The sequence below is a fragment of the Lobosporangium transversale genome (genome assembly GCF_002105155.1).
Source record: "Lobosporangium transversale strain NRRL 3116 chromosome Unknown BCR41scaffold_56, whole genome shotgun sequence".
In the NCBI taxonomy this organism is placed as follows: domain Eukaryota; kingdom Fungi; phylum Mortierellomycota; class Mortierellomycetes; order Mortierellales; family Mortierellaceae; genus Lobosporangium; species Lobosporangium transversale.
The window spans coordinates 223,052-238,328 of record NW_019029034.1 but is presented as its reverse complement, the minus strand read 5'-3'; the positions used below and the strand labels follow the sequence as shown (position 1 = coordinate 238,328).

The following is a 15,277-nucleotide window of genomic DNA, read 5'->3' as shown; positions in this document are numbered from 1 at the left end:
TTTTCTATTGTTCGACGTTGGAAATCTGCCTTTCGCACCCAGGTATGACATTATGTCAGTTTTCTTAATAGTTGAACGTGATCCACTTTTGAACGACACTTGATCTTCCCTTTGTCCATGGAATGCCTTGTAGCATAGCATAGCATTCCTTTCACGTGTCGCGATTGGCCCAGGAGGAGTAAACCTATCAGATCAATAGAACTTCCATTTCCTTTTTTGGATACATCCGGGGTTGACTGTCTAATTTAAAAAGGCTTGCATTTACAGAAAAGCGATTAGTGTATATTATATATATATATGTATACATATACATACGCATTTTCTGTATGCTGATGCTTTGTTCCATGCCTTAGGAATGTTTTATTCAGAGCGACTGTTGTTATTTCCCAAAATGGGCTCAACCTTGCAACACCTTGTGCTGCAGATCTAATAAAGGAATACAACGAAGATTTGCACAGATGGCTTACTTAGTGCCTATACGATCTATGGAGGGTTTTCTCTGGATGACTGAATACTATCATACAACTCCAGTGATGGAAAAAAGGGAAGTCGAGATTTGCAACCAAATTTATTGAAATCACCTTGTATTTAGAGAAAGAGAGAAGGATATTTCACCAGTCCTTGCTCGTAGAGACAGAAGCGTGAGAGAGGCCTGGCGATGAGAAGTTTCTTTCTTTTTTGAGAGAGAGATTGGGAGAAATAATGGTAGAGAAAGGTTAAAAGACGCGTCTGAATTTCAATAGAATGCATCTGTTTGCTAATGTGCGCAGAAGATAAGACTGGAGATAACCAAGAAATTCTCCCATTAAAACCACTGCGGACAATGTGATTAGCTACTGTGTCTGCCAGATCAAAAGCAAAGACAGAGCTAAAAAAATAATAGAGTCAGTGGAGCCAGAGGGACGAAAGGTTGCGCCCGGCTTTTAGGGTTCATACTCCACACTATATTCACTATGCCTGGGTGATGGAGGTGTAAGCTAAGGTACATGTACAAAGCATAGATTACTGTAAAAAAAAAAAAAAGGTAAAAGATGAGAGCATGCTGCAACAGCAAGGGATAAATTTATAAAGACATCATGGATGAGAGCATGGAGCTTCATCTTGCTTTTGTGCATTTGGATAGGTTATATGCATTTCTGAAGTGATTGTTGAATACTTCTGTTTGTCCAGTAACCTGCATGCAGCGCGCTTTTTTTTTTTTTTTTTTTTTTTTTCTTTTCTGTCCCGCAAGAGGTCGAAAAAAGAAGCTCTCACTCCTTCCCCTATTCCCTCCCATCAAGCTTAAAAAGCAATCTTCCTCTTCTTTTCTTTTTTCTCTTTTCTCTTTTCCTCCTCTGTTCTATACCTTTGTTCCTCCTTCTTTAGCCAGTTCCATCCTTCTCCTCTTCCCTTTATAATATATCCATTCGTCATCATCCATTTCCTTATTCAGTCTTCTGGCGCGTTTTCGTCGTCCCCTTACTAATTCATTAATTTCTAACATCACCTTTCTTACATTACAAATTCATCATGCGTGAGATTGTCCATTTGCAAACCGGTCAGTGCGGAAACCAGATTGGAGGCAAGTTCTGGGAGGTCATCAGTGAGGAACACGGTATCGACAACACCGGTGTCTACAATGGTGACTCGGACTTGCAGCTTGAACGCATCAACGTCTACTATAATGAAGCATCTGGCGGCAAATATGTCCCTCGTGCCATCCTCGTTGATCTTGAACCCGGCACCATCGACGCTATCCGCACTGGCGAATTTGGCCAACTTTTCCGCCCCGATAACTATGTCTTTGGCCAGAGTGGCGCTGGCAACAACTGGGCCAAAGGTCATTACACTGAGGGTGCCGAGCTTGTCGACTCGGTCCTTGATATTGTCCGCAAGGAGGCTGAATCTTGCGACTGTCTCCAAGGATTCCAGATTACGCACTCGTTAGGAGGCGGTACTGGCTCTGGTATGGGAACTCTCCTGATTTCTAAGATTCGTGAAGAATACCCTGATCGCATGATGTGCACATTCTCCGTCATGCCTTCTCCAAAGGTAATTGCGTTTTTTCCTCCACTTCTTTGAAAGTTTATGCTATGAGACGCGTCTCCTTTTTTTATTCGAGTTGGTTTTGCCAGGGGGTGCGGGAATGAGTTGAAGAGGTGCTTTCTTGACAGGTCATCGATTTCCATCTCGTTCGTTTTAAGCTTTATTTCTTATGGCCCTTTGACCCATTCTCTCGTGGTGCGAGTGGAAGTTGCCATAGGGGAAAGGTTTTTTTTGGGCACACTCAGCAGCGAGTTTATTATCATTTAACATTGACGCAGGCTCTTCATTGTTACTCGCTTCGAGATATCTCCTTGCCGAGGGATGCAGGGCGGGATGTTTGGGCACATTCATTTATGAAAAGAAAAAAAAAAAATAACGCTCTGGTTATAACTCAATTGCAGTTCCGCAAAAAGAGAGAAGGCATTTGATTATTGAGCATCTCTCATTTGGATATAATACGACATTGCTGTCATTTTGAGATGGAAAAGATGGCTTTAAAATTGTTGTCAAAAACAAAGGCACTCTGTGTTTGTTTTCTTTTTATTGGACATCCCATCAATTTTCAGTGATGTTGGGAGTTGGTGGGTCAAGGAAAGAATTTAAAAGGCGCATTTATCGTTTCATGTTGTTGTTGTCAATATTGATGATGCCTCTGCGCTTGGCTCCGCATGGTTCACTTTCTCCTGCGATATATTTCATTCAAGTTTTGATTGCGGTTTTACTCCTTTCGATCATTGTTTCAGTCTCTTTCGGGTGATCTAGAAGAGGTTTAGGGTTACGACAGCTATTGTAGTGACAGGGGCATGTTAAAACTGTGCAAGGAGCCCATTTTCCCTTTAGAAACAGTTGACTGATTAAGATTGATAGGATGTTATCCTCCTCTTGACTTCGCGATGAAAAGAGGCTTAAGTAGACTTTGAGCTGACTAAATCTTTTGCTTTGTTAGGTGTCAGATACGGTTGTTGAACCCTACAATGCAACTCTGTCTGTTCATCAATTGGTCGAGAACTCTGACGAGACTTTCTGTATTGACAACGATGCTCTCTATGATATTTGCTTCCGTACCCTCAAACTCACTGCCCCCAGTTATGGCGATCTTAACCACTTGGTCTCTGTCGTTATGAGCGGTATCACCACTTCGCTTCGATTCCCCGGTCAGCTCAATGCTGACTTGAGGAAGTTGGCCGTTAACTTGGGTATGCATTAACAAATGATATCTTAATTTCACACCCATCTTGTCCATTTCCATGCTAATTCAGGGCACATCTTACACAACTTCTTTCTATAGTTCCTTTCCCTCGTCTTCACTTCTTTATGGTTGGCTTTGCTCCTTTGACTGCCAACAACTCGGCATCCTTCCGCGCATTAACTGTTCCTGAGTTAACTCAGCAAATGTTTGACGCCAAGAACATGATGGCCGCATCAGATCCTCGCCACGGTCGTTACTTGACCGTCGCTGCCATGTTCCGCGGTCGTATGTCGACTAAGGAAGTTGATGAACAGATGCTCAACGTTCAGTCCAAGAACAGCTCGTATTTTGTTGAATGGATCCCCAACAATGTCAAGACTGCTGTCTGTGATATTCCACCTCGTGGTCTCAAGATGTCGGTCACCTTCATTGGAAACTCCACTGCTATTCAGGAGCTCTTCAAACGTATTTCTGAGCAATTCACTGCCATGTTCCGTCGCAAGGCTTTCTTGCATTGGTACACTGGTGAAGGCATGGATGAAATGGAATTCACAGAAGCTGGTATGAACCTTTTAATTTATGGCAGCAATACCATGGAAAATCCGGGTGTGGGTTATGACTAACTCCTGTGTTTTTTTTTTTTTTTTTTTTTTTTATATTTTTTTTATTAAATCATTTTCTAAATAGAATCCAACATGAACGACTTGGTGTCTGAATACCAACAGTATCAGGACGCCACCATCGAGGACGAGGATGTTGGTGATTATGGTGATGAAGGTCATGAGGAAATGGAGATTTAAGCACCATAAATAATAGATTGATAAATAGTCATTTTACCTTTTAGTGCCCTCAGATGGATGGAGCTCACACTGCACTAAACTCGCCGAGACCATTTTTCTTTTCTTTGCGATTTGTATTAAACACAAGCAACAGTAATAAAAAAAGAATATAAATAAAAAGATTCAGCTGAAAATCCGTTGAGCGGGAAAATTGGCTCTTTTTATTCATGCGTCTTTGTTTTTCTTTTCTGTTTGTGTTTGTTCCTGATGCATCATGTTGGAATGTGGTTGCGACATGCCCATATACAAACTCTATTTGGGACACACCCCGATTCATTCATGTTTCCATCCCATGCTGAAAAAAACTTTATAGCTAATTAATATCAACTTTAGGTTGATATAAGATCAATTTATTATGAAGCTTGGTATTATCTTGCGCAAGCAATAGCTTTATCTCTTTCCTTCAATCAACAATACATTGTAATAGAATTATTCATAAAAAAAAAAAACAAAATTCCGTCTTTGAGAGCATATCCGTCCATCCCAGATAGAGGGCATGAAAAAACAGTGCGGGGGGGTTTTTTTTTTTCTTTTTTTTTTTTTTTTTTACTTGCGCTTGGGAGAAAGGCCAACCTGCATGGATTCGAGTTCAGCTTCCAGAGCCTTGATGTGTGAATGTTCTGCTTCCAGATCCTTGTTCAGACGGTCACGCTCAGCAATAAGCTGTTGTTCCCATGATCTGAATCGGTTCTCCTCCAGTCTGACCTGCTCAGTGAAGCGTTTGCGCAGAGCCTCTTCTTCCTCCTTCCATTTGGGGTTGGTAACAGTCTTGACCCTAAAATAGAAAAGCAAGGAAAGTGAGGAGGAAGAGGAGTTAGCTTCTGTGATTTCCCTAGATTGTTCAACAGCGATCTTGTCTACATCAAAGACAATAGTAATTATATATATATAATAAGATGAGTAATACGTACTTGGCCTCTCCAATTTTGCGGGTCTCCATCTGAGCATGGCGGTAATTTTCGTAATGAGTTTCTTCAGTCGAGCTGATCAGATCCAGCATATGTGTACGAATCAACAACTGGCGGAGTTTCTTGAAGTCGCAATGATCCTCATTCTCGACTATCAATAGGAGTAATGCAATATCAAGCAAAAACATTAATGGATGATAGATAGGACTCTGACAATAGCAACAGCAACAAAAAGTTCATTTCTATACCTTCAGCGACTCCCCAGGAGTACTGGCGTCCCTTGACAGTACGACCGTCAGCAGCGACGACGTCGTCTGTGCTGCCAATGATAGAGAAGGGCATTGCAGCCATAATGCTCATGTTGCGCTTAGTACTAGCCTCGTCATCGCTCTCAAGTGGGAACGAATAACATTGGATGTTCTGAGCTGCAATAACCTCCAAGATCTAATAGCAATGACGATAAAGTAATATAATAGTAATAAAGGTATGAGTCCCGAGCGTTATATCTTCAGTCTTTTTTTTTTTTTTTTTTTTTTTTTTTTTCAATGACATACACGCTTCTTGAATTTGTGTAAGTCGGTAGGAGTCAGAGTATCTGCCTTGGCAATGACAGGGATCAAGTTGACGCGAGTTCCCAAGCGCTTCATGACCTCAATGTCCAAAGGCTTCAAGGTATGTCCAGTTGGGCGAATGAAATACAAGCAGCAGTGGACACGCATATCGCTCAGCTCATGGCGTTTGGGCTGTTGTTCCTGACGCATGTATGATTCGTGCTGATCATCGATAAAGTCAATAATGGGCATCCAGCTGTCGCGGTTGTTGGTATAGTCTCCAAATCCAGGAGTATCAATCACCGAAAGTTTAACATGGAATTGCTTCTCCTCAAGTTCTATTTTTCAAACACAATAAGGAGACAAAGAAATGATGAAGAGGTTAACGACAGAATATTTTTTTCTTTTGTGTGTCGGAAACTAAGGAAATTTGATGATGCAAGTTCATTTTGTGGTAGTTTTTTGTTTATTTTGAATTGAGAGCATTTTGCTGAATTGATGGTGGGACCATAATTATAGAGTGGCACAGAAATAAAAGCTCAGAAGATTCTGAGGCAGGAGAAGGATCAGAAAAAAAGTAAAAACCACTCAGAAAGCGCTGGAGAAAATAAAGCATGCATAAAAACAAGAGGCCAACTTATACCAATATTCATTCAAATAAGTGGATGTAAAAACAAAGCACTGATCAAGGGCTTACAACTCTTTTATCTCTCATGCAAAAACCATTTGAGTATGAAGCTTGAAAGGAAAGGAGTGCATAAAGCATTGAATTTAAACATAAATAAGCTGGCTTCCCAAGAGGAACGAGAAAGTAGAGGATTTAATGCTCAGATAGAGAGAGGATGAAAGACAGAAAAAAAAAAAAAGGAAAGAGCCAGTTGCCAGTTGTGTTGAGCCAACACATCAGAGCTAAGGAAAGAGATATGGATACAAAGGGCGCTGACTAGTCCACCAGACTTCTTCCATTCATTTCACTCACTTGGCTACTCAAAATGAGAGTGGAAATAATAAGAAAAGAAATCCAGAGTAGACAAAGCTACATATTTATGGTTGTATCTCTATAGCTGTGGACTTATTGAAGCAGACATCCATTAAGTGTTGATCGGTGGTTCTACCCCAATTCAAGGGATGCTGCCCACACACGGCCAAAGGCTTGATGGCTTATAAATGATTTGGAAGGATAAATGGAGAAAGGGTAGTGTACCTACCAGCACGAATGATTTCAATCTCAACAGTCTTCTCGGCCGTCTTATTGAAGCGTCGCTTGTGGTTCTTGGGAGTCTTGATGGTGGTAGTGAAGAGAGTGTTGATGAATGTCGTCTTTCCAAGTCCAGACTCACCTAAGGAATGTAATACGTGTCAATTTTTTCTTGATATGGAGGTACATTCGAAACTTCTCATCTGGAATGTCTCCATCCAATGCCTCTTCATGCATACAAAAACTTACCGCAAACCATCATTGTGAAGTTGGCACCACGCTTGGCAACAATCTTGTGGCGCTGATTAGGCAAGTTGGCAATACCGATGCCGGTTCCGACCTGGGGCTGCGACATGTCTGATATTCAGGGAGAAGATAGACAGATGATGAGAAAAGGAAGGGGTCGTTTCTAGTTGTCCGATGGATGGATGTGAAAGAAGGACTAAGAGCGGAAGAGCGAGAGGAGGAAGGAGAGAATAATAAATGGATGGAGGAGAGGAAGTATGAAAGATGAATGAATGAACAAAAAAAAAAGAACGAAAGAAAGAGAGTGAGATGCAGAACGAGATGGAACACGGACAGATGAATGGATGGTGTATTAATCGATGGTCATGGAATTAAAGGGTCAAACTCCCTATTTGCATAAAGTGATTTGAGTTTCCTTTATGTGCACAATTTCAATTTTAAATATTCTGCTGAATAGCAGTTGTAAACTTGTTGCGTTACTGATAGGATATGAATATGTTATTATATATATATTTATATATAAATATACATGTGTTCAACAATGATTTTACATGGGCTGTTACACAAGCACGGAGCTGTAGCCAAAGTGTTATGTATATACATAAGCTTTACTATGAACTTCAACATTTATTATATATACATCCATGTCCGCATTCTCATTAAATTATTCAAAAGGGTGGATCGCAAGAGGCAGGGGACTTTCGATGTAGGAATCAATATGCTTAAAGTTCGGCATAAGGAAAGAAGGTCTTAATAGCTGTTTTTTTTTTTTTTTTTTTTAATTAGAGGAGACATGAAGGGTGTTGAAATTTACGCGCAATAGCAGTGGAAGGATTAAGGAGCGTCCAAAAAGAGAAGAAAAAGCTTAAACTGAAAAAGGACACTCTGATTCGCTGTAATATCGGATTTGTTCACTTGACCTATTCACTGCCAAATTTGCCGATTGTCCGTCCAAAAAGAGTAGGAGATGTGGGCTGTTGTGTGCCATCAATCTTGAAACAGGAGTGGCGGGTGCAGCTGGACTATTTTCACTCTTCTTTCTTTTTCTCCTGACTTAATCAGTGAATGTCATTCACTCTCACTGGTCATTGTACACGCTCATTCTTCTTTGGCTTGTCTCTTCCACATACACTCTAAAAGGGATGGCTCCGACTTGTCCAAATTACGACCTGGAGGCCACAGATCCAAGCCAGTTCTATGATGGTCATAGTATTACATGGAAGCGTGAGTATCCTTGTTTCTGATCCCAACTGTCTATTTCCACCTTAAAAAAGGTACTTGATTTGGGGAGCTGCACTGTTGTAACATACACATCATTTGTATCTAGGCCATTACATTGGATGGGGCATTGCGGGAATTTGTACTTTCCTTTCGACCGTCATTTCGTTCCGTCTACTCTATAAACATGCTCGCAATTATACAAAGGTATATGATGAAAGGGTTCACAGATCGATCTTTAGGTCTGGATACAAACTGCTGTACTCGACAGGAAAAATGGTTCCAAAATAGAAGAAATGTAATATTGACTATTATTTCATATCACTTTATTTCTTCAAAATTAATAGCCAGCAGAGCAGCGGCATATTATGCGAATTGTGCTTATGATACCCATTTACTCTTTCATTTCATTTCTCTCTTACCGGTTTTACAAGCAAGCCATCTACTATGAGACAATTCGCGATTGCTATGAGGCTTTTGTGATCCACTCCTTCTTTATGCTTCTACTCACCTATCTCGGCGAAGACACAGAAGTACGCAAATCCCGTATTAATGCAGGACCCGAGCGTATGAAGCTGGTTTTTCCTCTCAACTGCTGGTATTATAATCCTCAAGGCGAGCTGTTCTTACGCATGATGTCATATGGAGTACTTCAGTATGTAGTCGTGAAGCCTGCAACAACGATCGCGGCAGTAATATTAGAGTATAAAGGCCTTTATTGCGAAACCATGTATAGTTTTGCATATGGAAAGGTTTATATTACTATCATCAACTTTATCTCGGTCACTATTGCCATGTATTTTCTGGTCGTATTTTACGTTACAATCAAGTCAGAGATTCAAGAACAAAGTATTTTTTCATTTCTTTTTTTTTTGTTTTTTTGTTATTTCTTTGTTTGACACTTTGAGCAGAACGAATGTTAATAATTTCCTTTTGAACGGTGAATGGCCTGATAGAACCTTTTTTGAAATTCCTATGTGTTAAGCTGGTGATTTTCTTTTGCTTCTGGCAAACATGTTTGCTCAGCTTGATAGGTCATTTTGGTAGGTTTTTTTTTTTTTTTTTTTTTTTTTTTTAGAAGAAAGTAGATTTGATATCTAACCATGTGAAAAAATCAAAATCATAAAATCCAAATAATCATCTTTCTCTGACATTGTCTCCTTTCATTTTTTATTTTATATAAAAAAAGACGTATTCAAGGCGACGGAGTATTGGAGCGTGAATGATATTGAAATGGGTATCAATGGATTACTAGTATGTGTCGAAATGGTGGTCTTCGCCATTCTCCATGTTTACTCCTTCTCCTATATCCCATATATCTCTAATGTGACTACATCTGTCTGCAAATCCCTCCGAGACGGGTTCAATCCAATCGATTTATTTCGGGAAATCGGGTGGGCATGCAAAGATATTATCCTTATTATCATGGGTAAACCATTACCTACACGAGATGGTCATCTCAGTGGGGCTGTCAAGCGTGCCCAGACTGTCCGGACAAAAGCTAGACTGTTTAGGAAAAAACGCAAAATGGAACAGGCCTCATTATCGTCCTCACCCCCTGATGCTAACGTGGACCCTTCAACTTTGGAAGCAGGGGGCAGATTTATAAACAGAGGAGATCAGATCCTTACTGCTGATGCACAACGCCAGAATGTGCCGTTATTAAGCCATGTGGATGGAGCAAGCCTCTATGAGATGCAGGAGCTAGAGCATGCAAACCAACGGGCGCGATTTTAGTAGTGGAAACAGTCTCAACTACAATATTTATAGAAATTATGGAACCAATATCAGTAGCCTTTTGTATCCAGAGTAGTAGATCGGTATCAATATTGTTATTATAAAAGCTTTCACGTATAGGATATATTGTATTTTTTTTTTTTTTTTTTTTTTTTTTTTTTTTTTAAAAAAAATTGTCGTTTATTGCTTCATCGAGTCAACAAGTGAGCTGGGAATAGTATGAATATGGTTGGTGTATTGTTCATCAAGATAATTCGAAGCCTGTATTTGACATAATTGCGTAGCGAAGCTTTTCTCTGAGGACAGATTTTGAAGTGAATGGTGGTAGTTTAAGCAAGTTGAAGCAGGTTGAGCTGTTTAATCAACAGCAATACAGCAATAAATAAACGAATGAAGGTTAGTTTTTAGTGCATTAGGAATGGATGTCAAGAGTATTGGTGAGCTATGTTTTCTGTTTGTTTACCTTGTAGGCAAACGGGCCTTTTTACCAGCACTCTCACTAGAGGAACTAGTGCTACCAAGGACACCTCCAAAGAAGGATTTCACAACGCCAAGGGCCGCAGGTGTACCATGTTCATCGGTCGTAAGTGTAAAAGGAGAGGGTGAAGATGATGATGAAGATAAGCTTGATCTGGATGTTCGTGAAGAGGATAGAAACGACGTTGCAGTTTGTGGTCTTTCATTGGATCTACTACTGTTATTTACACTAAGCGCTGATCGTAGTCTGGATCCAAACCTTCCCCCTGATGCAGATCCGCCTGAACTGCCTATACTAGTGGCAGTGGCATTACGCTGATGAGGTTGTATATTGTCGTGATGATCCTGGCTGGAAGAATTATTTGTGCTGCTTCCAACGCGCCTCGACGCATTTGCCTGAGGACCATCATGACTCTGGTCAGAAACCGTTGGATTCATGACTAACCGAATTGAGAAGGGTGGGTATAAATGTTTGAAACCGCCTAGCGGAGGCTTTGTTTCACGCAGAATAATAAGCAAAGGTCATTAATTCAAAAAGTTGATTTATATCCTCTTTTACTTTCTTTTGAAAGACGCCTCTACGAACCTTGGAGCAACTAGTGACAAACTTGAGGAAAGCACGTTTTTCTTCCGAGTTAAACTCATCTAAGACTGCCCACAGATTCCTAATCACTGGATGCTGATCGAAATAGCCATTCTGGTACTCTGTATGCGCACGAAGGTCTTGTACATCTGCAGATAAGAAAAATTGAGTCAATACATTCCTAATGGTATAGAGTGATTTCTGTTTATAAAAAAAAAAAAAAAAAAAATCTACATACCGAAATCAACATCCTCACCAGCCATAACGCGCTGTAACTCTTGTGGAGAAAATATTGAGATCCAATGCAACGGAATGATCGATCGGTAGCTAACATCATTTTTCTCAAGTTAGTCTTGATATTTACCTCCAGCTCATGACTTAAGTCCCTTCCCCCTTCAAGCATCAAATGAATATTCCTTACCCTTCAATGAATGCCTTGGACTGCTCTTGAATCTGTTTATTCAGCCGATAGTCTGAGAGCTTGAAGATATAGTTGATCCTGTTATCTTTGGTCACTTCTACATCCTTACCGCCTCTGATTAATTCAATCGTGCGATGTGTTCCAAAGACTTCTTCATCCAACGAGAAGGTCAGTCCTAGGTCCTCGATATTACCATCGTATTTCTTGACGAACATTAGATTCTGATACACCTGTTCATCATAAGATCTCATTTCATCCAAGAAAACTGTTCGACCTAGAATTTTACTAAGAAAAAAGTTTGCAAACTTGACATCCACCAAAAGGCCTTCATACATGGCTTTTCCCAACATCTTGCCAAATAATCGAAACAGTTCCAGTCCATTGGATGGATGCGTATAATGAGATGTCGGTGAAGGGTATAGCATATTCATGGATGCTGTAGATGTTGTAAACAGGTTCAGATTAGGCGAGAATCCGGCCTCCAGAAAGCTTTCCATGAACTCCTTGAAGGGCCCACCTTGATCAATCCCAGCCTCATCTGCTCCAACTTCGTTCACAAATTTCACCCTAATTGTGTTCTTCCATCCATTATTTGATAACTGCGCTAGGCTCTTATAGCCATCTTCTAGGATATATCCACGCCGAACCTTGACTATGAATGATTGATGCAGATCGGGTCGCACAAGCGCTAGTGCCTGTGCTCGTTGCGCCTTTTCTTCTTTGATAAAGTTTCGAAATATCTCGAGACGTGCATTAAAAGGGATGACATGTGACATTGTTTCCAGTATTTGCAATGCAGTCCTGTCCTTTTGTGCTATTTTAGTAATATACTCCTTGGGTGTAGAGTATTGTGGAGGCGATTTGGAAGACGGGAAGGAAAAGATTCCTCCACCACTTTTAAAAGGAGAAGACCCTGGCTTGCTCCCACTGCTGTTCTTGCTACTTGACAAAGTAAGAGACGCTAAAAGCTGCAGAGGTGATTGAAATACGCTCTTGGATGGGTGTATCAAAAGCCAATGGTTCGGAGGGCAGAAGGCTCTGCGGCAATCTCGTTCATACAGTTGCATCAACACTTGTCTTGCATGATAGAAAATAGGCGGAAGTGGAGGTGATAGCAAGGAGTTGCTCTCTGTTGATGTTACATTAGAGTCATTCTTGATCTTGTCTTCGTTTTTTAGATTCTCTTGCTGACTTAGGATAGAAAAGCAAAATTGATTGAAGAAACCAGACATGAATACGAGCTCTGATAATCCCCACGTCTTCTGTTGCTCATACATGTCATCATCATCAAGGGTGCTATGCCATTAAAAAAATGAAAATGAAAATGAAAATGAAAATAAATAAATAAATAAATAAATAAATAAATAAAACTCCGGAATATCAGTAATGCATTTTTTTTCTTCGTTGAACAATACAAGTATGGTTCCAAGAGCATGAAAGGAAACATACATGAAAAACCGAGCACAGCACTCACAAAAGATCTGCAAAATTGCGATCAATGGCTCCTGATCCAATCCTTTACCTCTAGCGCCTCCTGTCGCCGCAGCCTCCAGGTATATTACCATACCGCCCTTGGGACCAAGTGTTAACATCAGCCGCCAGAGATGTGTTAGAAATGAAGGCAAGTACATGAGCGTCACCAAGATCTTGGGCTTTTGCGCGTCAAATAGTTTCATCAGCGTCATATAGAACAAGCAAGATTGCTGTACTTCAATCGCCAACAGCGTGTTCTGAGGCTCGGACCATTTTACTTCGCCAGATTTGGTCAGAGCTAATTCGAGTGGCGATGAAAAACGATTCTGGCGGCTTGTTGATGGCGTACTTTCCTGGCTGCTGGTGATCTGATCCGTTTTTTGTATGGCAGGGAGTGAGGCATCAAGTAAGGCTCTGAAAACACTTAGAGCATATTCGCGACTCCAAAGATATTCCAGCTGTTGCAGTAACACGCTAACCTGGATGTTCGAGAGTTGCTGCTGCTGCTTCCTTTGCGAGGCTCTAGTCCATGAAAAGATAGGATGATACTGCCGAAATTCAGCTGTTTGCGTGGTGGAGACATTTTTTCGACAATGCGTCAACAATACAGTCACGGCTTCAACCAACTGATTATTGAGCCTTGTATTGACAGCATCAGTATTTTTGGAAAGACTAGAGCGGTACAGCTGGATCATATTTCCGATAAGCGAAAGCGTGTCGTTCAGACTCATAATCGAGAGTATATATTGTTGATGGCGTAAATCCAAGATCACATCCAGTGTTTCTTCAAGGGTGTTATTTTGCCAGGCAAGTTGTATGCAGAGGCCGTCCAGACATTCCATAAGCAATGGAACAGTCAAGATATAGCACGCGATACTCACAGATGTTGAGTCATCGCTATACAAATTGATGAGATCGTCCTTATATTGTTTACCGTTGGATTTTTTGGCTGGCTTCTCTATCACCTCCTTGTCCACAGACGGAAGGAGGAGACAGCACCTCCAGACGGCCGTAATCCAAAGCGATAGCGCCTTCTGTCTTGAGCTGTCGATCGGAACCAATGCCGTCTTCTTGGATCGTTCCTTGAGCTGAAGTAGTGCCTCAACTCGCAATGAAACACCAGGTTTGATCTCCTTATAGAATTCGCCGCTGTTGAATATCTTTGTAATCAATGCCTTGCCTCTGTCTGTCATTTGGGTCCTAATTAAAGGATTTACGGCTTCTGGTAGACGATAGGTATTAATATCAATGTATGCCATTACAAACCGAAGTTCTGAGCCTGACAGATATAGGGCATCATTCGATATTCCAAGGGAAGTTGGCTTATGTGCATTGGCTTTTGTTGATGCCTTTCCTCCTGAGGTATTGAGGTTAGAGGAAGATAGTGCATCATACTCAACCCGGTATCCTATCATAGACTTGATGCATTGTTGTAATAATCGCAAAATAACACTTATTCCAAGCTCCGAGTACCGGGAATGAAGTAAAATCATTTGAAAAGGGACTTGAACCATTGGTTTTATATCGCTTCCTCCACCCGACATTTCTGTCTCAGATGATTGAGATATTAAAGCTGAGTCATTAAGCGATAATGATTGTGGCGGTGTATCTGTCTTTGAAACCGCCTGGTCCCTTTCCTCCGCTATAATGACGGTCTTGGATAAAATTAGCTTGCATAATGTGGAAAGTCGTCTAGAATCCATTGGGCATTTGGCCGGGTCATAAAATTTTAAAAGAAGATACGCTAATTGCAAATTGCGGATGAGTCCAAGGGCCGGTGTAGAAGGAAATCTAGTCGAAAGGGTATCCCAATCCAAGCGTTGTTGATCCTTCATCGCACGTCGGTGTTGTATACGTCTCCACGATGCTTGTATCCGTGAAGCGGCCTTTTCCTGAAGTGCATTTTGTTCCTCTATTTTCTTTTGTCCACTCCGTGCTAACCTATCGGCTTTGGCTTGCGCGAGTAGCGCGGCCTTCTTGTCAACTCCGGGGCGGGAGGAGAACATTTGTGCTCAGAATCGTTTCTTGGACAACAGAAGACTAGAATATAGAGACGCAAGACAGCAGTCTTGACCTCTTAGTTGTTGTTCAATGGACTTATTAGAGATGAGAATAATGAGAATGAGAATCTTTGCGCTCCTCCATCTATAGTTATTCGTCACGTGGTCAAAGACAGAAAGTCAGGCGGATGGTGTATGGCAAATATGAATGTGAATTAGTATAAATGTTGGGATACCATTCACAAGCAATTTTGCCCAAACTCATACATGACCGACCTTGTTTGAAAAACAAATGTGGGTGAAAATAGTTGTACATGAAGTGATAGTTGCCTTTTTTTTTTTTTTTTTTTTTTTTTTTTTCAAGCAGGCAGCCGACAGTTACTGGTTACTTATCTTGAATATTAATGCGAAC

The 15,277-nt window shown here is 40.9% G+C and overlaps 4 protein-coding genes across 5 annotated transcripts; 2 read left to right on the top strand and 2 right to left on the bottom strand.

Moving 5' to 3' along the window:
* Positions 1–1,222: 1,222 nt before the first annotated feature.
* Positions 1,223–4,209, top strand: BCR41DRAFT_362695 (alpha-beta tubulin). Its single transcript, XM_022025764.1, has 4 exons — positions 1,223–2,031; positions 2,972–3,221; positions 3,314–3,775; positions 3,902–4,209. Exons 1-4 carry the CDS (start codon positions 1,510–1,512, stop codon positions 4,012–4,014), a joined length of 1,347 nt encoding a protein of 448 aa, XP_021876644.1. The 5' UTR covers positions 1,223–1,509; the 3' UTR covers positions 4,015–4,209.
* Positions 4,210–4,572: 363 nt separating this feature from the next.
* BCR41DRAFT_362693 (putative CDC12-septin) lies at positions 4,573–7,281 on the bottom strand. Its single transcript, XM_022025763.1, has 6 exons — positions 6,960–7,281; positions 6,721–6,852; positions 5,516–5,850; positions 5,210–5,405; positions 4,965–5,112; positions 4,573–4,828 (listed from the first exon to the last, which is right to left on the bottom strand). Exons 1-6 carry the CDS (start codon positions 7,063–7,065, stop codon positions 4,600–4,602), a joined length of 1,146 nt encoding a protein of 381 aa, XP_021876643.1. The 5' UTR covers positions 7,066–7,281; the 3' UTR covers positions 4,573–4,599.
* A 705-nt stretch (positions 7,282–7,986) lies between these two features.
* BCR41DRAFT_328253 (organic solute transporter Ostalpha-domain-containing protein) lies at positions 7,987–10,013 on the top strand. Its single transcript, XM_022021691.1, has 5 exons — positions 7,987–8,180; positions 8,284–8,381; positions 8,522–9,023; positions 9,131–9,217; positions 9,364–10,013. Exons 1-5 carry the CDS (start codon positions 8,099–8,101, stop codon positions 9,909–9,911), a joined length of 1,317 nt encoding a protein of 438 aa, XP_021876642.1. The 5' UTR covers positions 7,987–8,098; the 3' UTR covers positions 9,912–10,013.
* A 51-nt stretch (positions 10,014–10,064) lies between these two features.
* BCR41DRAFT_196350 (hypothetical protein) lies at positions 10,065–15,186 on the bottom strand. 2 transcript variants are annotated; one of them, XM_022019853.1, is made up of 6 exons: positions 12,867–13,127; positions 11,393–12,688; positions 11,210–11,298; positions 10,975–11,120; positions 10,375–10,880; positions 10,065–10,264 (listed from the first exon to the last, which is right to left on the bottom strand). In XM_022019853.1, exons 2-6 carry the CDS (start codon positions 12,667–12,669, stop codon positions 10,156–10,158), a joined length of 2,127 nt encoding a protein of 708 aa, XP_021876641.1. In that variant the 5' UTR covers positions 12,670–12,688; positions 12,867–13,127; the 3' UTR covers positions 10,065–10,155. The 2 variants fall into 2 exon arrangements, with proteins under 2 accessions (XP_021876641.1, XP_021876640.1); XM_022019852.1 differs by lacking the exons at positions 10,065–10,264; positions 10,375–10,880; positions 10,975–11,120; positions 11,210–11,298 and adding an exon at positions 15,142–15,186 and having other exon boundaries at positions 12,481–12,688; positions 12,867–15,010.
* Positions 15,187–15,277: the final 91 nt, after the last annotated feature.